Source organism: Oncorhynchus mykiss, chromosome 1, assembly GCF_057628025.1.
Source record: "Oncorhynchus mykiss isolate SJ-2025 chromosome 1, ASM5762802v1, whole genome shotgun sequence".
Taxonomy (NCBI): domain Eukaryota; kingdom Metazoa; phylum Chordata; class Actinopteri; order Salmoniformes; family Salmonidae; genus Oncorhynchus; species Oncorhynchus mykiss.
Genome location: NC_143022.1, coordinates 71,441,011 through 71,465,257, shown reverse-complemented (window position 1 = coordinate 71,465,257; position 24,247 = coordinate 71,441,011). Strand labels below are relative to the sequence as shown.

The window sequence follows — 24,247 nt, the reverse complement described above, 5'->3', positions numbered from 1 at the left end:
TCTTTTCCAGAGATGCATCACCAGGTCTTGCTCTGCCATGCAGAGCTGCATCAAGAGAGCCTTCTGTAGCAAGAGACTTCAGCTTAGTCTGATAAGCGGGAGCAAGGGCAGCAAAAGGGGTCTGAAGACAACTTGTTGGAAGGAACTGAATCCCTGTGGCGAAGGAGTTGTCAGAACCCAACCTCCCTCACTCAGCACAGCTCTACACCCATGAGGACACTGTCAGCAAACAAACAAACACACATCGGAGCTGTCCAATCAGATTATAAACACACACACACACCAGGGCTGTCCAATCAGATTAAGACCTGGGGTGTTAAAGGAGTGAGATGAAAGAAAAACAGTCGTCTGCATACGAGGAGACACTGAGACAGTTACTGAACCTGGAGAAACCAAAAGCCTTAATTAAACACACACACTGCTATCATCTCTGGAGGACCAACCAGTAGAAGACCAAACACACTGCTATCTGCTAAAGGGCTCCAACATCAATGACCTGCTGTAGTCTCACACTGCTTGCTATAGACTGCTGCTTGGCCTTCTAGGGGGCTAAGAGTTGCATTCCAAACAGGGCAGAGCAGGAGGAAATCTATACCTAACTCTCTATCAAACTTTACAGATATATTTTTTTTGAGTGCAAGGTTAGAGGACGAAAACATTTCCCACTTTACAGTTCACATTTCTAAGATCAACTCGTGGAAACAACATGATGTATGCATAAAGGATTTGAAGGCTGGGAAGGGATGACATTCTGTGTTATATATCATTAGAATGCTGATGTGATCCAAGTGCCCTGTGTGTGTGCCTGTGCGCATGCATGAAGCGACTTAAGCCATCTCCAGTGTGTGCCTGAACGATACTCCCACTTCCCAAGCAGAGGTGTGTATTCATGATGCCAAGGGAAACCCCCAAAAAACATAGAAAATGATTTATCTTTCGTCTCTCTGTTTCATCATTTTCCTTCAGCTGAATGTATCTGAGCGAGTGAAACAGTGCCCCTCTGTCTCTGTATGTGTAGGCCATCTATCTGATGCTGTCTGGTCAAAAAGAGTATGACATTGTTGCCGCCCGTAGCATTGAATTGCAAGGGAAGCCAGCAAGCATTTGGCCTCCCTTGATAGAAAAAAATGTATAAAATAATAGCCAATTAGCGTTGTGCTAAACTGAGATCTCATCTGTGAATGGTCCTATCACATCGCATTGACAGAAATACGTAACTGACAGAAACTACTTGAACTGTTGCAACTCAATGTGTTGTTGTCCTCCGGTGGCTAGCTAGCTAGTTAAAATGTACCCTTTCCTAAATTAGCCATGGATAGAGATAGGGATTTGGACTTAATTCTCTGTACTGGCTAATGATTATAATGGCGATTCTGATCCAACCATAAATTCATACATTGTGCACCTGGACTGAGAGGATGGAAGTTCAATATGTAGCTAGATGTAGAAGGCTAATGTTAACTAGCTAACGTTGCCCATGAAAGGAGGTAAGCAAATAAAAGTGTGCTGTATGACAGTGACCATTTCGTCAACATGAAAGAGAGGAGGATGACATTGGCATTTGTCTACACGTAGGATGAGTCAACATGTCTTTTCTACTTGCGCGAACGCACACACATTCCACAAAAAAACATCTAAATCATGGACAGCCACATCATATTTAGCTTATGTCGATTGGACTAAATTGTTTTTGGTATCTTTTAGTTGTCACTGTAGTAGACTAAGCTTAGGTGATTTGATGATGTTGAAATGTAAAAGGTGCTGGAATAGTGGAGGCAGCTCCGGTATTCTTTGCGACTCGCAGTAACTCTCAGTGGTTCTGAAGCAATAGTTGTTTAGTAGTTCAAAAATGTCAGAAACATTAACTTACTTCACCATGCTGTAGGTCATGTAACTGTTTGTTACCTGCAATATGCTTTGTGGACTTCACCAGACAGAGGTTTGCTCTCCAGTTTTGTGATGAATCAAATGCATGGTTGAATAAATTCTGCCACTGTGTCTACTTATTGTCTCGGCCTTAGGCATACAGTATTCAATCACGGTGGCAAGACATATGAACGAACAGGTAATAGAGCGAACAACGCAATTATCACAAGACATAGGTTGCAATATGGCTTTTTTTTCCTGGCTTTTCCATTGATTTTTCCCGCACAACCCTACTGTTCAAAGTGTGTAAAACAACCACATCACAAACAAGAGTTTAATATCAGTATTCTAATGTACATTTATTACACATTTTAAATAAATAATCCATCATTAAAATTATTTGTACACATCCGTAAAATAAAAATAGATTTATATATGTATAAAAACAGACAGGGTAACAAAAACAAAGGGGGTTTCCGACATATCAATGCATTTTTACACCTCTAATTTACAGTTATAACCATTGCAGGAAACCTGTGATTATCAATATAGCTGCCACATTTTCCATTGTGTGTACGTACCTAAAGCACTGTTTGCTTTAACAGCGTTTGTCTCTATAGAATTCCCAAAAGTAGTAAGGTCACACCACAGCGTTCAACAGAGGTGTTGTGGCTGTGTGTGATACTGAACACAACGTTACTCAACATGGCGCTCCTGAATGCAGCATCGATGCTGTGTGTGTGTGTGTGTACTGTATGTGTCTCTGAACGCAGCATTTTCTGGCAGTGCGGTCGATCAGGGCCCTTCAAGTCTCTTGGAGCAGCAGGTGTGAGTCCAAACGACTCTGAACAGTCAAACAAAAGCAAAAACACAACCCAAAATACAGAGAGACAATACAAAGTCCACGCTTTACTAAAATGTCAGCACCCCAAATGTTCGATGATGAGTTATGTGCATCTAAAAACAACACATCAGTACTAAAAGTATCAGGTACAAAAATATATTTGTTATGGGTTTTTTCTTTTAAAAAATGTACTTTTTGAAAAAAATAGAAAAACTACATGTTAGGTATAGTAACGCTCAGTACAAAAAAAATGTCTTTAGAGGTTTTGGAAAGGAGTTCATTCTTGCTTCAGTCATTGTTTTTTATCCTCTGTCTCACCCTCTCTGCCCCCCTCAGCCTTCGGCTGAGTAGCGTGTGCGTTTAGTCCTGGGGCTGAAGGGGTAGTGGACGAAGTCAAAGGCCTTGTGCTGGGCCGGGTGAGTGGGATTGGATCCCCGAGGCAGTCGTTTCATAAAATGGACCTCGCGTTGATGCTGCCGTGTTTGCGAGCCTTTCCGGGGGCGTCCACGTCTGGTGAAAGCCATGTACCAACCCTCGAAGCGTGCGTTCCTCAGCGCCGTGTAGTTATTCTCCAGGACAATCTCTGAGAAGATGCAGTCGCGGCCTTGACCATTTTTCTTTGAAAGACAAACACACACACACACACCAGGTCAGTCGGAGCGTCTGGAGGAGCTTTCTATGAAGACTCACAGATAGGAAATATCAGATGTAAGAAGGCTACCCCGAACAGTATGTCCCTGCGCACACACACACAAACACGTGTGCACGCAGTGCTCTCCACACGCATGAAGCATATGCTACAGTCATTACAGGCTCAGATCAGAGAGGGGATGACAGTAAGCAAGGAGTCTCCCTCCTCAGTAAACACAGAGACGCATTCATGAGGACCACTCAAGAGTTAGCAGCCTAAGACATGCCATCATAGCAGAAATACCTGAGGAGTTCAAGTTCTTTATCAGCTTCATGTGTGGATTTCCTTCTATTTAGCGCTGCACTGTCTCGTTTGTGGCTGAATCAAACCACAAAGGGCTCATCGACTTGAATATCAATCAATAGATCCTGAAATAAACGACTCTAGTCTCCCTTTGGTACAATCAAATACATGGTTGTCTTGCATTTATTCTATCTCTACATTTTGAGAAATGGTACGACGGGGTAGATGTTGTTTCTGTTGATCTAGTATTCTACATTGAGGGTGACGGGGGGTTTGTCCTCTTGTACTATGAGCAGTAGCTAGGCCCTGCGTCCTCCCACAACCCCTCCAGCCCAACCTCCACTGGTCTGTGACACGTCACACACCGGCAACACTAATGTAGCTAAACCTGCTCAACAACCTAGCTGGACAAAATGGGCTGTTAAAAATAAATCTAGCATCCCATGCAGCCAGAAAGCAAGTGAAACATACACAAATATACACATACAGTCGTTCAAACACACACACAGGCTGTTGCTGGGCCGGTATGGCAGAGAGAGGCAGCTCAGGGCAGATGGTGCACCTGGCAGGGTTCTGTAGGGGGGCGGAGATGGCAGCCCTGTTTATTAGCCAGCACAGCAAGAGAGAAGCAGAGACACCCTCGAACCCACAACACGCTACACAGAGGAGGTGACTTCCAACAGCATACAATGACTCTAACCTTCTCCCATGCAGAACATACCAGAGGTGGACAGCCCTGGAGCTACAGCTGTAGGGAACCACCAAACAGAACCACAGCCACACTGAACTATGGTGAGAACTGCTGCCGAGTCGCCATACAAAACCACAAGTCTTAGAAAACCCAAACAGAACTACAATATAATCAAACCTTGGAACCACAGCTTAAGAAGCTTGAAAACAGAGCCAATGGAAAAGGGCAGCATACTGGCATTACCATTGATCATTACCCACAGTACAGTGCTCAAAGGATTTTTTTCTCTTTACCTTCCCGATCAGCTTTCCCTTCTTGTTCATGCAGATGTAGAATCCTGTCTCTGCTCCTTTAATCCGCACGCGACTTCCAAACGTGTCCGTCTCTACGACGAGTTTGGCTGAGGAAACAAAGGGGTTTTATTATCAACCAGGGCTAATACACTGTTAGTAATAGGATGTTGCTTAAAGACACGGTTAAGCTGATTCAGTTTATATTTTTACAAGAGAAAAGTCTATATATCACACACACACACACACAAAACCTGTGGGGACCATTCCTGAGGATTTATGCACGCTTAAAATCTTGCACAATCATAAAAACATGTGTACCTCAATTCTTTGAAAACTAAAGAGGCCATCCTGGAAGGACTATCAACTTTTTCTCTCTCTAAATCTGCACTCACGTCACACATAAGCACCACATTCATCTCTGTCATAGATCATAGATCACGCTTGGAGACAGATGGACATAAATAGAAGCGTGTTAAATGGCTTATCTTAATGTGTGTTCATAGATACTGTAAGTCTCACAACTGCTTCTATGATTGAAAACACCGATATCCTTATTTTCCAAACTAAAATATGTTTATCTATTTTGTTGTTGCCTTCCACGGAGGCACACAATGTCTACCTAGCCATTATGAATAAACTTTTCAAAGGCTTACTAAGAGTTATGATTTAGTATTTTATCAGGGTCCCCATTAGCTTCGGCCAAGGCAGCCCCTACTCGTCCGGGTTTCCCATCCCCCTACCTACATGATGATGGCACACATTCCCGGACCAACATTTGGAGAAAGGAATAACCCTTGGTGCATCTGATCATTTTACTGCTCAACCTCTGTTCTTGTTAAACACGGCAAAATTCAACAGATAGGCACAATGTCGTTTCAAAATGTTAGCCACGTGTATGTCCCTTACTAGAGATTCGAACCACTCCCTGATCCATGCACACCCACGTGGTCATTGAGTTATGTTTATGGTTGAGGTTGTGGATTGATGGTTGGTGTGGGGCTAAGCAATAAACGCCTCATGCAAGCCACAGCTTTAGACCCACAAGTACAACCTGCTACCATGGTACAGGTGGCACTGGCATAGGTGACCCGAGCACCTCCACCCCCTCTGGTGCAAACCACAAACACACACACAAGTGTGAATACACACCACATTAGACAGGACCTACAGCAGCATACACACAGAGAGTCAAAGGTCCAGTTTGCTGCCAAATTATGTTTAAATCTAACACTATTTAATGGCAATGGGAATAGCCCAATGAAAATCACCCAAAAAATGGACTTCATTTTAAAATATAAAATCCACGTTTGAAAAAACTTCGGCGGGCCCTATTTTGGTTCTGAAGCTGGTCAGAGGAAAGAGAGAGCAGCAGAGCTATGCAGGAAATGTTCAGGAGGTTGAAGGATGATTATTTCTAATGGCTCTTCCAGACATGAGTATCTCTGGAGAATCACCCACAGCACAATCTTCAATCCATTTGACAATTTCTTTGACGGTCCGCGGCCTCTTCTTAGCGATACCAGCTGATACAGTAGCCGTGTTATTTACTGTCAAAAACGACGAGAGAAAAACCATTTCTGTAGAATTCACTGTAAGCATTTGGCTACTAACCACTTGCACATGATAGTTTGTTATGCCAAAATGGGCCTTAAGGCCCTGTGACTATATAGGCATAGCCTAAGCCTGTTGTAGACATACGTTTATTTTAGTAGGTTAGTTTAGAGATTCAGAAATATTAGCAATGGATTTCGGCAAGTTAAAACCTACAAAAATTAGGAACTTGAAACAAATCCATAAGGTTTGGATATTGGGCTTACCGTGTATGTCTCCATCTTCTGCCATGGCGTTGATCTTCTTGTTGGGCAGAACCTGCACATGCTTCCCGCTGGTTCGGCTGTAAAGTTGATAGGTCCGAATTAACCTGCGGCTCACACGGTCTGTCACCTTGCTCTGCTCGCTTACATGCTGCGTGAAATTAGGCGAGGACTGATTGGTTACCTGTCAGAAATTAAATGTCATCACAATCAGTATTTGCAAAAATTGCTTCAATGTATTTACAGTAGCGTACGTATTAAGCAATAATAGCATCATTATTTAGCTCTAAACCCAACAGAAGCAAATTTGGAGGGATGTTTCCCATTTTCTTTAGACCTACTTGGCATGATTGGCTATAATAACACATAACTTTATAACATGCAATAGACCACGTGAATATACCGCCGATACAAAGGCCTACATTCCTTAAATTAAGCATGCATAATTAAAAGCATGAAAACCTAGAAATTAAAAAGGGCGCGCAATCTGCAACAGCTTGTGCGTAAAAGTGAGTGGAGGTAGACGTTAAAAAACATGTCCAAAATATCAAACAGGCTATAGCCTACATAATAAATGCTCATTATTTCCCTCACATTAAACGGAGCAAATGTACATATTAATGCCTATGTTAAAAGCTTCCCTATTTGACACTTAGCCATACGCACTCATTCTGTTCCAAGGAGGACAACGAAGGAATTAACTTTGGCCTTTATATTTGAACCCCACGACATTTTTCACAGACTCGCCTTTCCCCGCGCGATGCCCATTCTGTGCCCACGCATCCTGCGCGAGGGCAGTATGTTCGCAACATACATCGTGCCAAAATGTGACGCGGGCGGCATGCAGCGCGCCCGCTGCCCCTTGCGCGGTGGGACCCATCTGATGTGTCGTTATATCACAAATGATATGAGCTCTCGTCTCTCTCTCCCTCACTGCTCGCCATTATTACACCGTGCTTTCACCCCCAGAAACCTAACCATATGTTTGAACAGTGACATTTGATGTAGGTTAGTTATACGAATTTTCAAGATGCGTAAACTAATTACTTGTTGTTCAAGGAGATTTACAGTTGTATCCAATAATCCACTGATAGACTGAACAGTTTGTAAATTATTTGCAAATTTACCGAAAACGCGTGAGATATTTAAAATCATAATCAAGAATGCTATGTTATTTTCACAAAGCCTGCTGATATACAAAATATTTGGGCTATTTCAAAGCATGCATATGAACATACCTGAGCATAGTAACAGAATGCGAAGAAGTGTAGGAACCTGAAAAAGAGCTTAATTAATGAGTTATAATACATTGGGGCACATTAATCAACATAATTGAGACTCGCAGGAAATACTCACAGATAACTCAACCGGGAAGGGAGGCGTCGCATGTTGATTGTGTTGATTGTTCCTTCGATAAATACAGACCACAGGGCTTGCAGTGTTCCAAAATCGAGGTTATTTGGTAAAGGTGAACTGTGTGAAACACTGGTGTCGGTTGCAATTGATTAAGTCGTCGCTCTTCAAAAACTTCATTAAAATCCAAAACGACCAAAGATGGTGGAAGAAGTGGTTAAGCCAATTATTTTTTTGTAAAAATGTGGGTACATTTCATGTCAAATAAATGTCCATAGCCTGTTTTGGCAAGGCTGGCGCTTACAACTGATCGACAACCTTGCCAGTAAAATGTGAAACTGTGACAATGATAATTGATAATAATGATTAATGATAATTGATTATTGATAATAACTGTCTATGTGTCAGGCGGCCCTCTCGATTAGCAACGTTTAAGTGCACTTACTTAGAAGAGAGGTGCATTCAAGTTTTGGCAAAGAAAGCGCTGGATGAGTGTCCTAATAATAAGGATACAAATGCAAGGTCATCCGAAGCCAATGAAGATGACAGTTAATTTGCTGCAGATTGCTATCTCTTTGTAATTCCTTCAGAGAATCCTCAATCGCTATCATCCAGTGTATCCTGTTGTAGAGAGTTTATATCTGGCTTTTGCCTGGTGGATAACGTGCGCGTCCCGTGCGTTCAGAGCGGGTGATGTTGCTTCAGTGTTCGGTAGTGCAGGACTGGCGACTCCCGTCTCCCCTCCTCTACTCCCATCGCAGGCTCCAATGTCAACCCCTTGTTCGCACTCACACCCCTGGTTAAAATGGAAGGGCGATCTGCGAGGAACAAGCCCCCTTTTTCTGCAGAACAAAAGCGTCCCTCCTCCCCCTGCGTTTAAAACATATCTTCACCTGAGGAAAGTCAACACTTGCGGAGAAGCAGGAGTCTTGCGTACTCAGCGCGCAATGACGCTTCTTCACCGAAACGACCTTCTGAATTAATGAAATAAAAAACGAGTTAAAGGAACGTTCCTAGATTATCCTAAAAAGTATATTCCAAATTGAAAGAGAAAAATCCAAACATAAAATTGCAGTCCATTTCAGGACAATAGCCTCTTTCCATCAATGCGAATGTTATGCAATAGCCTAGTTTACATTATGCCTAGATTGAATATTTTTCGTTTTTTGGATGAAACTGGGATATGTCACTGGGATTAGCTATGGATACTTTTTAGCTGTGTCTCTTGTGTATTGCCGAAGAAAGGTGAGAGACTGGTATATTAACAGGATTACAGGCGATTAACGTTTTTTAAACACCCCTCCCTTCATTTGATAAAGGGAGACCATTCATCTCCACTTGCGTAAACAGCCGCTTCTCACCCGATGCTCCTCATGGGCTCTTAGACATTGGGGATTTTAACGAAGAAAACTAGGGTAGATTAACAAACATTAGGCTACATGAATATCTTTGCAAAATGTAAACTTACAGTATAGCTGAAACGATAGCCTATTGAATAGCCTATCCAATTGATCATTTAGTCACACTGTCCCGAATGCAACAGACTTCTTCAACGAAAACTCACTTAATTATGAGAGAAATCAGACAGAACAATTTTCATCGTTGTGGACATTTTGTGCAAGAGGACGTTCTCACCTAGGATGGGTGAATGGGCCATTAGAGACCAAGTGTTCAAATTAATCACTCAATTAATTTATTTGGATTAAGTGAAACGTGAAGACCCCTTAAAGGGATAGTTCCGGATTTGGCAATGAAACCCTTTATCCAGCCTAACTTCTCAAGTCAGATTTTTAAAATAAAAAAAATTATGTAACCTTTATTTAACTAGGCAAGTCACTTAAGAACAAATTCTTATTTACAATGATGGCCTACCCTGGCCAAACCCGGACGACACATGGCCAACTGTTCCGCCAATCACAGCAGCATGTGATGCAGCCTGGATTTGAACAAGGTACTGCAGTGACACCTCTTGCACTGAGATGCAGTGTCTTAGACCACTGCACCCCTCATGAGACCAAGTGAACTTGTTGATACCATTTTTTATGTCTTTGCATCCAATATGAAGGAAGTTAGGGGCAGTTTCCTGAGATAATTCTAACTGTGGTTAGTCCTAGTTTAGCACAAAGACTGAAAGCATTGGAGTAGCCTACACCCTGAAGACGTCCAATCTTTTCACTAAACTGCGTCCTTCATACTGGATGCAGTTATAAAAATGGTATCCCAAAGTTCATCTGACCTTGGGGAAGTAGATAAAGGGCTTCATTGACAAAATCCCAAACTATCCCCTTAAATGCAGACCCCACCCCACCCTTTATTACATGTGACCCTTAGAATATATCCATAACCAGGAAGAACCTCTGGTTTATTCATTAGGTTGTGGTCCAGCAAGCACAGACGTTTCAGGTGGTCAGACCCAGAGTTTTGTTTCAGCCACATGATGGTCAGACAGATGCCCAGAGCCCCGCCACTCTTTTAACGTTTGACTGACATCATTTGAAGTTTGTTAGCTCTTAAATGAATGTGTAGGGCCAACCAGTAGCCTAACGTTACCCCTGGCTACAGTCATGTCTTGGTAATTGTTATTATGAAAATAATATATGCGTTCGATATTGCATTGCACTGGTGTCTAATATTGATACGTTATGTGTTGTCTGTTGAGTAAACCAATCCAATAAACAGACTGAATAGGCAAGAAATTATTTGACAGAGACTACAAATGTTTTCAATCCCTCTTTCAATCAGGTGCCGCATATCATGCATGTGAGTGCGTACTAAAATATTATAGATTTTAATGAAGGACTATTGAAGCACGTTATAATGGATGGACTTTACACTGTCATTAACAAATCACACTATCATTTGTCCTTGTCACCCTGCCAGCAGTTACTCATCTGAACCACCAGGGGGCACCATGTCTGTCTACTCTACTACATTGGTACAAGAAAGACATATTATAGTAGGCCTAGCAAACAACAACAGATATTTATTGAACTGATGCAGTATTTAGACTCTAAAATCACCCTAGATAATGGTCAGCAATATTATACAGAGGTGTAATGACTGTTAAAATGAAAGGGTTTATGTATTTGATGAGCTCTCATTGACGGCAATTTCATTATGCTGAACTTTATTCATCTGTGAGTATTAGGCCTAGCCTGTCTTGAACTGTCAGACTTCTCATTGCTAGTTGCTTTGTATTTATGTTCCCTTCCCATCCTCCCATTAGCATAGTCTTCTTGTTCTCTCTATCTCTGTGTTTGTGCGCGTACAAGTGTGTGAGATGAGCGGCAGGTAGCTGCCACTCTGCAGCCCGGCACAAGGTCTGCCTGCCCTCCCCTTAACCCCAGGAGTCCCACATCCATCAGCAGCCCTGTGGGGGTCCCCACCAACATCCCTCCCCCACCACCTCTCTCTCGCTCCCTCTTCACTCTCCCTCACAACATCTCTCTCGCTCTCTCCCCCCCTTCAATCTTTCTCCCACTACCTATTAATTCCTCCTTTGCTATCCCTCTTCACCCCCCCCCCACTACCTCTCTCCCCCACCTTTACCCTTATCCTTCACTCTCCCCATAACCTCTTTTTCCCTCCTTTGCGCTCTCCTCCTTCTCTCTCCCGCTATCTCTACTTTCCTTTCCATCTATGCCATCATTTAAAGTGGACGTGATACGGGGACCCATAAGAACGGAAATATTTCATTGCTAAACACACACCTTCTCTCAGTTTTTCTTACAAAGACAAACCATGTTCACCCAGGAGGAACTAGAAACTTGCTAATCATCATGACAGCTCTCTTCTCGTGAGAAATTGACACAAAACAGAAACTCCATGGGAACTTAAACATCCATTAGACTATTTATGAAATTACAGAGGATATAGATATTCAAGGCTGGTAGACTGAAGTAACAGATCATTAATCCTTGTTTTATCATCATGGCCAATCAGAAGTGCTAAATGTTCCTCATCCACAGAAGTCATCAGAAGTCATAATATACAGCTCAGCGTTCAACACCATAGTGTCCACAAAGCTCATCACTAAGCTAAGGACCCTGGGACTAAACACCTCCCTCTGCAACTGGATCCTGGACTTCCTGACGGGCCGCCCCCCAGGTGGTAAGGGTAGGTAACAACACATACACAACGCTGAGCCTCAACACGGGGGCCCCTCAGGGGTGTGTTCTCAGTCCCCTGCTGTACTCCCTGTTCACTCATGACTGCATGGCCAGGCACGACTCCAACACCATCAATAAGTTTGCTGACGACACAACAGTGGTAGGCCTGATCACCGACAACGATGAGACAGCCTATAAGGATGAGGTCAGAAACCTGGCAATGTGGTGCCAGGACAACAACCTCTCCCTCAATGTGAGCAAGACATAGGAGCTGATTGTGGACTACAGGAAAAGGAGGGCCGAACAGGCCAACATAAACATCAATTGGGCTGTAGTGGAGCGTGTTGAGAGTTTCAAGTTCCTTGGTATTCACATCACCAACAAACTTTTATGGTCCGAAGACACCAAGACAGTCGTGAAGAGGGCATGACAACACCTGTTCCCCCTCAGGAGACTGAAAAGATTTGGCATGGGTCCCCAGATCCTCAAAACATTATACAGCTGCAACATCGAGAGCATCCTGACCGGTGTAATCACTGCCTAGTATGGCAACCGCTCAGCATCTGACCAGGTGCTACAGAGTACTGTACTGGGTACTGCCCAGTACATCACTGGGGCCAAGCTTCCAGCCATCCAGGACCTATATACTAGGCGGTGTCAGAGGAAGGCCCAAACAATTGCCAAAGGCTCCAGTCACCCAAGTCATAGACTGTTCTCTCTGCTATCGCACGGCAAGCGGTACCAGAGTGCCAAGTCTAGGACCAAAAGGCTCCTTAACAGCTTCTACCCCCAAGCCATAAGATTGCTGAACAATTATTCAAATGTCCACCCGGACTATTTACATTGACCCCCCCCCCTTGTTTTTACACTGTTGCTACTCGCTGTTTATTATCTATGTACAGTCACTTTACCCCTACCTACATGTACAAATTAACTCGACTAACCTGTACCCCCACACATTGACTCGGTACCAGTATCTCCTGTATATAGCCTCGTTATTGTTATTTTATTATGTTACTTTTTATTTAATTCAAGTTTATTTAGTAAATATATTGAACTGCATTGTTGGTTAAGTGCTTGTAAGTAAGCACTTCACGGTAAGGTTGTTGTATTCGGCGTACGTGACAAATAAAATTCGATTTGAATATGCATGGCAGCCTCTTGTCAGTCATAGCTGCCATCATGCTGTTCTCAAACCTTAGGTATGCAATACCATAGTTAAAACCTAATACAATACCTTATAAGCTAGAGTAATAAAGCTAAGTTCACTCTGGAATCGCCTATAGACCTGCAGTCACCCAACCCCAGTGACTTTCTCAGCCATCCTGCTCATTAGGTGTGCTTTTCAACTGTTTATCCATCTGGAGAGAGAGAAAGAGAGAGAGAGAGGTCTCTCCCTGGCATCTACTTATTGAGAGCCCCAGACAGCAGCTCCATTCCCAGTCTCAAAGCCAGGGGTGCTTTCATAGCCCCGTTGGGTTCACCCAGATATATGTGTTTTCACTGAACACATGCTAGTAATACCTATTCCATATGAGCGACCAGCAACACCATTGTTTTAGCATCTATAGCATGGGAGTGGGTCCTGCCCTTTGTTTTAGCAGTCTCCCTCCTCATGCCAATAGAAATGTGGTATGAACCAGTTAAACAGGCTATAATAATACTAGAGGTGCTCAGTCCCAGCTCACTAAACTGTGCCCTAGACTAGTCTATTCCTAGTCTATTTTTATGTTGTGTGCTCTATTCCACAACATTTCTATGCTGTTTCATTGTTTACTCAGTCTTTGTGGGATCTGTGGTCTCATGAGAGGATAAAGTATTATAGTGTTAAAGGGATAGTTCAGGATTTTGGCAATGAGGCCCTTTAGCTACTCCCCCAGAGTCAGATGAACTCATGGATACCATATTTATGTCTCTGTGTGCAATTTGAAGGAAGTTGTTGACTTGCGCCATCGCAATTGCTAACTAGCGTTAGCGCAAGGACTGGAAGTCTATGGGCATCTGCTAGCATGCTTGTTAGCATTGGCTCACAAAACTACCTCTAACTTCCTTCGTACTGAACACAGAGACATAAAAATGGTATCCACAAGTTCACCTGACTATGGGGAAGTAGATAATGGACGCCATTGCCAAAATCCCTAAGTATCGCTTCAAGGTGTGCTATAACTGTACACTAGGAGAGACAGAAGGTGACCTCTGACTCCTGATTACACACCACTCTCTCACACATACTTCTAATTACACACACAGACCCACACACACTCTCAATTACACACTGCCCTCTGACACACACTTTCCAGGCGCCCCTGCCTATTGGCTCCAACCCTCAATCTAACCCCACTTCTACTGACCCAGACATGCTAGGTCACACTCAGAGGCAACAGTTCTGCCCCTCTGTCATAGATGTACTATTCAATTCATGAATGTATCACACCTATCACACGGGTGGTCTTGAGTTCTAGCATGTTTCATACTATAAATATTCAGTCCACCATGTGCTTCCCCACACGCTTAGCATTGGAGTCTAGCATATTGTACACACCTTCAGTTCAGTTTTCACACGTGTGGCTATGAAGCCTAACATGTTTCCCAACATGAGCATTTAGGTCCACTCCGTGTCTCGGACACACAAGCTTAGCGTTGGGGTTCTAGCATGTTTCACACGGTCAGGTCTGCATTTGGTGGTGGGAGTGATGGGTTTGGATGCCCTCCAAGCATTGCCATGTTCTCAGCGCCATGTTCTCAGTGCGTCCACACAGGTCTCTATGTGTCTCTGGGCTGCTTTTCACATCTCTCGTCTGCTAACACCATCCACGCTGCTACGAGCGCGACACAGACACATGGCTGGGAGGTAGTAAAATACCTGGCAATCTGCCGCTGCTGAGAATTAGAGGGGCTGAGTGAGTGAATGTCTGAGACCCGCTGCAAGACCAGACTCGGCTTATGCACAGACACAGGCACATGCACAGACACCGGCACGGGCACAGACACGGGCACTGACACAGGCACAGACACACACAGTCCTTATCCCCTGGGCCGAGACGGGACATAAAAACACATCTAATGCCACAGGAAGGAGAGAATTGGAAGGAGTGAGGTAGCCGGGGCAAGGATGGAGAGTCCGGCCTTTATGTGGAATGGAAAAAAGCGTGGGAAAATGTTCCCACCAGTTGGCAAATTGCATTGCGCAGACTTGCGTGGGTTTAAGGCCAGGAGCGGCGGAAGCCTGATGGTCTCAAGTGGTGCTCATAGTGTGAGGTGAGGGGAGAAGTATTCCTGTGATTAAAATCCCAACTGTGCCTGAAGTTCCTCATTCAGACTGACCCTCCATGCTAGTGGCCTGGATGTGCATTTGAGAGACTGACCCTCCATGCTAGTGGCCTGGATGTGTATGTGAGAGACTGACCCTCCATGCTAGTGGCCTGGATGTGTATGTGAGAGACTGACCCTCCATGCTAGTGGCCTGGATGTGCATTTGAGAGACTGACCCTCCATGCTAGTGGACTGGATGTGTATGTGAGAGACTGACCCTCCATGCTAGTGGCCTGGCTGTGCATTTGAGAGACTGACCCTCCATGCTAGTGGCCTGGATGTGTATGTGAGAGACTGACCCTCCATGCTAGTGGCCTGGATGTGTATGTGAGAGACTGACCCTCCATGCTAGTGGCCTGGAAGTGCATTTGAGAGACTGACCATCCATGCTAGTGGCCTGGATGTGCATTTGAGAGACTGACCCTCCATGCTAGTGGCCTGGATGTGTATGTGAGAGACTGACCGTCCATGCTAGTGGCCTGGATGTGTATGTGAGAGACTGACCCTCCATGCTAGTGGCCTGGATGTGTATGTGAGAGACTGACCCTCCATGCTAGTGGCCTGGATGTGTATGTGAGAGACTGACCCTCCATGCTAGTGGCCTGGATGTGTATGTGAGAGACTGACCCTCCATGCTAGTGGCCTGGATGTGCATTTGAGAGACTGACCCTCCATGCTAGTGGCCTGGATGTGCATTTGAGAGACTGACCCTCCATGCTAGTGGCCTGGATGTGTATGTGAGAGACTGACCCTCCATGCTAGTGGCCTGGATGTGTATGTGAGATAGTGGGAATAATTCTCTATGGATAGGTCTCTATGGATGCCTAACCAGAGGTTTCTCTGTGAGGTGTGTGTGTGTGTGCGAGAGGGTGGGGTTAACATAGAGTTTATATAGTCTCTCTATGCCCTGCTAGTCTGTGTGTGTTTCAATCATGCACAAGCAAATACACACACACACACAACGTATAGTGTGTCAAAGTGATGATGCTTCAAGTCCGCAACCTGCACGCGAGAATCTGACACAATGCTACCAACTCAAACCACTGTGAATCGAATCAATTCATCAAGCTACAAAGAATGCAGTAGGCCGGTATGCTCTGATATTAATTCAATTAAAAATTAATATTTTCTAATGTAACATAAGACTTGATGGTAACCCTGTCTGTCCTAATGGTGGACGATGTGTGTCAAATTTAATTAAGCCAGATTAACAAAACGTCCAGTAGAGAGAGCACACCAATTCAGATCACTTGTCCTTATTCAATCCTTTTATACTGGAGCCATCGTCTGTGTGTGTTTGTGTGTGTGTGCGTGCGTGAGGGAGAAAAAGAGAGACAGAGTGATGTCCTGTGTTAATGGGTATCGTCAGTTATCCTCTGATAGAGATTATTTGGATAAAGAGAATCATTCATTACTTAATGTGTTATCTCCCAGAAAACCTCTCAGATACCTAGCTGAAAGTGTCAGATGAGGTCATCAGATGAGGTCATTTCATTTGTGTTCTGTAGTCCTCTCTCTACGTATGTACCTGTCTCCTGAAATGGGTGGGATATCCTGCTGTCTCATAAAAATCCCCAAAGTAACATTGTTAACTGTTTAACAAAGCCAATAAAGGTGAACAAAGCTCTCTCTCTCTCTCTCTCTCTCTCTCTCTCTCTCTCTCTCTCTCTCTCTCTCTCTCTCTCTCCTGTCCATGGTGCAATGTGGTTTACACAAACAGAGCGAGGCCAAACCAACGGTGCAGGAAAGGGAGAAGCCTGAAAGTTAGAGGGGATGAAAGAGAGGAGGAAGGGAGGAGAGGGGATGCCACGTCCTTTAGGGACTCTGACGCTTGTCTGTTGCCTCAGCCAACTCCTAGCCAATCCCCCTACTCCACCCATTATCATATCCTCTCCTCCACATCCCTCTTCGTCCTCTCATTGCTTCTTTCGTCCTCTCTTATCTGTTGTTTGGTAATGCCGGATTCAGTGGCAGTTCAACGTTGTTGAAGATGCCACTTGCCCGCTCACTGTTTGATTTGAAAAGCAACATGTTTTGAAGACCGAGCAGTTCCTGAGCAATTCTGGAACTGAACAGAAATTCAAATTCAAGAAAATCCGCTTTGAAAAGAAATGGCATTTCTCAAATGTGTCTCCTGAATTGTGTGGGTGTGCTGTATATGTGACGGTTAAACACTGAATCTGAATCTCTCAATCTGAATTGACCCCAATCCCCAACTCTGGAACAGCGCCACAGTCAACACCCCACATTTTTTTTCCTCCAGAAAATGAGAGACAATACGTCACAGATGAATTAACAGTGCGGAGGGAAAGTCCCACCATGACAATGACATTAGAGGGCTTCCCTAACTGGTCGGAGGTCAGTGCAGTGACAGTGTTCACATTCCTGGGAGGCCAGGGCGGCACCATATGGGCAGAGGAGAGCTGAGTGGAGGAGCATGTGTGATGTCTCTAACAGACGCTGGACACGTTGCATTCCTCTACGGCAGGGGACACGGTCCCCAAATGTCACAGAGCTACCCCAAATGTCACCTACTAAAGACCATGTGGACAGTCATGGATGTACAACTAATAGAATGTAAATCTTGTCATTTTAGCTCCCTCTGCAACAGAGAGAGACCCCCATTTATGTCACCCAGGGACAGAACACAATATCACAATGCAAAAGTTCATGTGGGCGGCAATCATGGAAGCAAAGACTGTAATTGCTTGTGTCTAGTCACGAATTAGGCTTTAATTGGTCAACGACTAATGCTTCCTTTGCTTTACCAATGTTCTCGCCCTATGTTTAACAGTAACACTATCTCCAGACTAGCGCAGGACACATATCCCTACAAAGGGATTGGGATTTTCAATGGCCACAACATAGCACCATATCAATTTGCTCGGAGAACTCAGAGAAGACTGTATCTTATGACCTCACTCACAGAAACATTCAGAGAAGGAGTGAAAGAAGGAGTGTGAGGGAGGGGTGGGGGAGGGAGAGCAATAAGTAAAGTGAGAAAGGGAGGGGGGTTAAGTAGAGTGAGTGACTGACTGACAGCAGGGAAGGAGGGAGAAAGGGAGCGAAAGAGGGATCTGCGAGTGAGGGAGTAAATTGAAAAAGCAGAGGGGAGCAGGGTCTTGCAGGAATTTAGAGGGAGAGGGGAGTTGAAAAGAGAGACGCAGCATGTTGAGAGCTGCTGTGTTTCAGTGGTCCCCTTCAAAGGGAAAGGCCTGATGTCTTTACCATGCGCTTCAGGACTGCAGGGTAGGGCCAGTGGGGCTGGGGCTCAGGCAGTCTGAAACACCACACAGTCTGTAGCCTACACACTCTACATGAACCTGCACAGAGCAGGCATAAGGCATACATGCATTGGGGCTCAATAAGGATGACATAATGGCTGTGTGAGGGGTTTTTGTGCAGATTGCTGCGGTGCTATGCTGAACTGAGCTGTGCTAGGCTAGGCCTTTGTGAGGTCCAGAGGAGGCAGGTGGGAGTAAATAGGATGAGCTCATTGTAATGGCTGGCATGGAATCAATGGACCGGTATCAAACGCATCAAGCATATGGAAACCACATGTTTGACTCCGTTCCATACATTCCATTCCAGCCATTACAATGAGCCCGTCCTCCTATAGGTCCACCCCTTCCAACTATCCCCTCCACTGTCCCTCCAACTGTAAAACACAGTTGTTTAGTGTGTCGTCATGGCAACTTAATGTTACCTCCACAGACAACCTGGGGAACTAATCACGGCTGCCACTCGGCAGGCCGCACGCCTGTGCGCCCCAGGGTCTAACCTTTGACTTATGAGGGCTGGTGTGACCCTGTGGGCAGGGAGCGAGGGGTGGGGTTCAGGGTCCTAAAAGTGATTGGGTTGTGGTTCGGGTATAGAACTGTAACCACTGCATTAGCCAGTAGGCTACTAGAGACAATACACACGTCACTGTGATATTCTAATGGATCTGGGGTTGAATTGAAAGTAAACATTCAGAAACTGAAAAACTCTCATAGAATTACCTTTCTCATCTGTATATCATGAATAGAATTTCAGGTCAGTTGCAATCCAGAACTGAGCCCAACCCTGCTAACATCCTTGCTGTTGCTAACACACAAAGCTACGGCACTCTTGCCAGATCATTTATTTATGGGCTAACTGTCATGTCATCAGTGTCATCCTTAACCATGCTATTTTGACCTTTCAAATGACCCCGATTCTGTCATAGCTGTGGGAAGTAGGGGTGCCTGAAAGATCAACAAATAAATAAATAAATAGTTATTTTTAAAAAATACATATTGATATTTTTGTATATTTTTTTCACACAAGAAGCGCACGGGGCCTTTAATAGTCCTCTATTAACGGACCGATATAGCTGTCTGTAGCGTGACAAAGAATTCTCACCCCCCCCCAAAACTTATTCCTGCAGCTTTTCAAGTGTGTAATATTTATGAGCTGAATGATTTGTATTGAATTTCCTCCCTTCGCTGTTGTTTATACCTAATTAGGTAAACAGTCTGTATTTAGAGCTGTGGTGGAACCTTGAGGAATGTTCTACGGCTGGGGTGGGGGTAAAGGGTGGAAGACAGCCGACAGAGCGCACATTCCACCAGCAACGTTCTCTGTTTTCTCCCCTCAGGCATCAATCAGGTGTGTTATCTTTGTGTTCCCCGCGGCCCTGTCGGTGTGGCCGTCACCCCTCTGCGCTGACAGAGGGACCCTCATATCTGAGGCCCTGATAACACCCGGACCCACAGAGAAATATCCTCAATGTCCAGTGAGATGCACTGACCGATCTCCCCTCATCTCCCCCAACACACAAGCCATCTCTGCCCTGCCTATACCCCCCCCCCCCCACTTCAATACAGCCTCTAACTAAGTACACACTGTCCTAATTCATCCACATATTGTTATTACTATATCTATAGTAACCCAACAGTATCAGTGTTTCCTGAACAGTTAGTTCCCTATAGGTTGTGAAGTAAAATAGGCTTTCGGTGGGTCAAATCAAAAAGGTTTGGGAACCAATGGCCCACCCTACTCACTCTGCCACCAGTCCCCCGCCCTCTCCCACCGACCTCATTCCCCCCAAAAACCTGTACGTCCTTCCTGTTATCAGAGAACTGAAATAGCCACCAGAGTCAATGAGAAGCTTTGTCTGACACTTGCCCTGCTGCAACCTCACACAAAGTCCACCACTTCATGTCATTAAGGCCATAATGGACAATAAGACATATTCTAAACTGTTACACTGATGTCTTTTTATGGACATTTTGTGTACTGTCACAAATTTGACTCTCACCAGGGGCTAGAAATGTTCCTATGAATCCATGAAGTACAATGACTTACTTTCTATGTAAATCCGTTAGTATAATTTGTACAAAAGTTACTTAAATGTCTACTCGAAAACAGTCAATGTAATCAGGAAAGTAAACAATTCTTTATCATTCTCTAAGTCATGTCTGTGAGTTGTGACTCTAGGAACCTCTGTGATGAAGTAGGTTTAGTGGTTTGGGAGTAGGTTGGGGGGGGGGGGGGTGTTGAGGGGACCAGTTGATACATTTGATGTAAGACGTGCTGGCTCTCTGACAGGAGCTGTCGCTGGAATAGCAGGGGGGTCCTTATCAATCAACCCCCCCATCCGCCAATCAAACAGCTTCACCGTGACAACCACAGCCCTGCTATCTGCCCAGCTGTCTTTCCCTCTCTCTGCCAGCCTGAGATGGGCTTGTTAGGAGGGGAACGAGTCATAGAGCCACAACTATAATGGTTTGCCCTAGACAGCCATTTTTAGAAGGGACAAGATAGGAGTTATGGGGAGAATAGATGAGCAATACATGAGCTACATGTTATGGTTAGGTTTAGGGCATACACATCCACATACTCCCCAGTACACTCTCTGTGGCTCTTTGAGTGCTTCAGAGGGAGAAGGCGACCTGTTGCCTTTGTTTAACAGTAGCAGAATGAATATGTAAAGCAGAGCTCATAAATAGAGGGCTGAAAAGCCCCCCTGTCGAGAGCAAAGCTATGCTCTGAGGCTGCATCTAACCAGGCCACGGCAGGGACCACACTCACACACTGTCCTGTCCGCACACACAAAGACAGCCTGTGACTCTGTCACTATCCTCTCACACAAACACAGGCATCACTCAATCAGGGAGAGATTGAGGGGCCCTAAGGGAAATCATATGAAAGAAACACAGCACAGTGTGAGAGAGTGTCATGATTTCCCCAATATAACTGAGTGATTGAGCTCTTTTTATAGTAGGGTGCTAGGGGTTGGTGGTAGGCCTATTGGTGGTAGGCCTATTGGTTGGCATATGGTCATCAGGTGTTGGGTATTGCATATGTGTGTGTGTGTGTGTGTGTGTTTGTGGGTGTGTGTGTGTGTGTGTGTGTGTGTGTGTGTGTGTGTGTGTAGAAGAATGACTGCGATGTTTGTGTGTGTTGCTTTCATGCGCGTATGTGCATGTGTGTGTGTTGAGGTAAAACTCTGTTTGTCTCAGGGTCGAGAAGCAATGCCAGCCCATATGGGTGTCTTTATCCTGGGGTTAGCTCTGCTCTCTCTCTCCTTCCCTCCATCCAGCCCTCTTTCCCTTCTGGTAAGGCTCAGTAACCATTATGGCTATGTGATAGCCACTGTCACTGCTGTAATCATCATAGTTTTGGTTGTTTTCAACAGACAGAAAACAACAGGTTGTCCTACACGGTGATTTGGACAAATTGTGATGAGACGTCTTCGCCTCTCCGGGAGTGAAAAAACATTGGTTAGGACACAAGAGCGTTGGATGACAATACTAATTGAGGTGGAGGGAAGAGAAACTCAGATTTATTTCCTCTATGGTGTGTCTCGCTGCTCTTCTATCTCATCTATCTTCTGTCGCACAATTCAAGAAACTAGAAGTGGTGAGCAACGGACGGATATCTAACATCGTCGAACGCAACCAGTTTGTATATTGACAGAAAATAACCCCTTCTTCTGAAAGCTACAGACAGACAGTAAAAGAAGAAAAACACGTTTGAAAACATTTCAAACAAGGCTGTACTAACCATTTTCACCAGTGTGAAGTTTGAACCTGCCTACAGTGTATTCTGTATGGTATTCCATGATGGGGAAAGAAAGGTGATTTATTCGGGCCTATCAGCCACAGAAACAGAGAACACCATGCAGACTTGCAAGTGCATGCTGACTCTACCGGTTAGCTGTGGCTCATGACTTGACTACACAAGCAAAAGCCTTGAACACACCTCCTCAACCACAGGGTCTAAACTCTGACCCCCACATCATACGCCCACACCTCAACCTACCACTGTCAAAACCCCTAATAACACAGGATACCCTCATAGGTTGACCAGGTTAACCACACTTAACGCTCACTACCTTACACTGGTTAACTATGAACGGTCAAAACTCTGACCATGTTTTATCATGATAGGTAAACCCTACCGCACATGGTTAACCATGAACGGTCAAAACTCTGACCATGTTTTATCATGATAGGTAAACCCTACCGCACATGGTTAACCATGAACGGTCAAAACTCTGACCATGTTTTATCATGATAGGTAAACCCTACCGCACATGGTTAACCCTGCACAGTCAAACATCGGACCACATTTGTATCCTAGGTTCTAGGTTCGCCCTACACTGTTAACCCAGGAATGGTCAAACCCCTGACCCCGTTTAACGCCCCACTCCAGTCACAGGTTAACTCAGCTCGACTACAGCCTCTCTCTTTAGGGCTGCAAAATAGCCTTCCAGAGGACAGCGCTCACTGCGGAATCACACAGTCACAATGCAAACTGGGAAACGGTGTGTATTGTTATTCGTAGGGGGAGACACTCCGGCCCCTTTGACTGGGGGACTCCGTCATTACAGGTAGTTGTGAACTGTCACCACTCGTTGAGATTAGGCCCAGTACACAACAAGAAATAGAGACACAATGACTTCAAATAGGTTTCAAGGTAAACTCCCTTTAGAGTGGAAGAAAAGGCGAGATAAGTCACAGACATGGGCACCTCGTGTATTGCTGTATATTGGTGCATTGTTTTTTTACCCTGGTAAATGAAGAAAGAAAGATGGCCGATACCCCGATAACAGAATGATGCTGAGACTGATGCTGAGATTTTTCACTTTGAAAGGTCTGCCAAACAAAAGTCAATGATTGCAAAGTTAAACAAACCATACAACTTTGGTAACAGATTGATGGCACGAGCAGCACAAACCATCATTCAGTTCCCAAATTTCACATCTGCACTGGTCTTCAATGTGTGTTTTAATCAAATTGTCTGGGGAGAATTATCAAAAGTTGTCCTTGTGCATAAAGTTGTTTAACTTTGCAATCAATGTTATTCGTTTGGCGTACATTTTAAAGTGAAGAATCGGAGTCTCAGCATCATTCTGTCACCATGGGATTGCCCAGGTGTCTCCCTGAATTTGTGAGTGAATGGCGGAGAGCTGGGCTGGTTTTGTCATGACCCCACCGAGTAATAACGACGTGAAGCAGGAACACAGGGCCAGTGTAACGGTAGGCCTACATTCTGTGCATACTGAAAACAAGTGTTGTATAATGTACATCAAGGGTGTTCTTTCAAAGGCAAGAAACTGTAGTAATTGGTTCATTCAAGGGGCTAGAGTGAATGGGAGTGTGGACTGACCGAAGTATGAAGTTTGATCTTGGTTGTTTCTCTGTAAATGGTCCAGGAGCTGTCATACTTGTCGCCCTGTCACTCCGAGGTTCCTCCACTAAACCAGCATGAGAGTGTATGTGGCGCCCTCTAGTGCTCGGCTGTGCTTGGTGCCTCTGTGGCAGGGAGGCAGACTTGACTTACTATAGGAGCAAAGGTCCATTTGAATGACAGCTGACAGCACTGAATTTGAACAGCGAGGTCAATATACCATCAAACAAACCCACACAGGCATTGGTTGATGAATCGAAATGGAACAAAATGAAGCAGGTATTAAGATTATTCCATTTACCCACTAATCTTGTAAGGACTTGAAAGCTACAGCATAACTCCCGGAAAATAAATGCAACTGATGTAACAACAG

General features: G+C 44.6%; 1 protein-coding gene across 2 annotated transcripts; it reads right to left on the bottom strand.

Moving 5' to 3' along the window:
* Positions 1-2,186: 2,186 nt before the first annotated feature.
* On the bottom strand, positions 2,187-9,042 carry fgf8a (fibroblast growth factor 8a). Of its 2 annotated transcripts, none has more exons than XM_021609399.3 (5): positions 7,799-9,042; positions 7,681-7,717; positions 6,446-6,626; positions 4,629-4,735; positions 2,187-3,327 (listed from the first exon to the last, which is right to left on the bottom strand). In XM_021609399.3, the coding sequence occupies exons 1-5, from the start codon at positions 7,828-7,830 to the stop codon at positions 3,043-3,045; spliced, it is 642 nt and encodes a 213-aa protein (XP_021465074.1). In that variant the 5' UTR covers positions 7,831-9,042; the 3' UTR covers positions 2,187-3,042. The 2 variants fall into 2 exon arrangements, with proteins under 2 accessions (XP_021465074.1, XP_021465083.1); XM_021609408.3 differs by having other exon boundaries at positions 6,446-6,522; positions 7,799-8,724.
* Between the last annotated feature and the right edge of the window lie 15,205 nt (positions 9,043-24,247).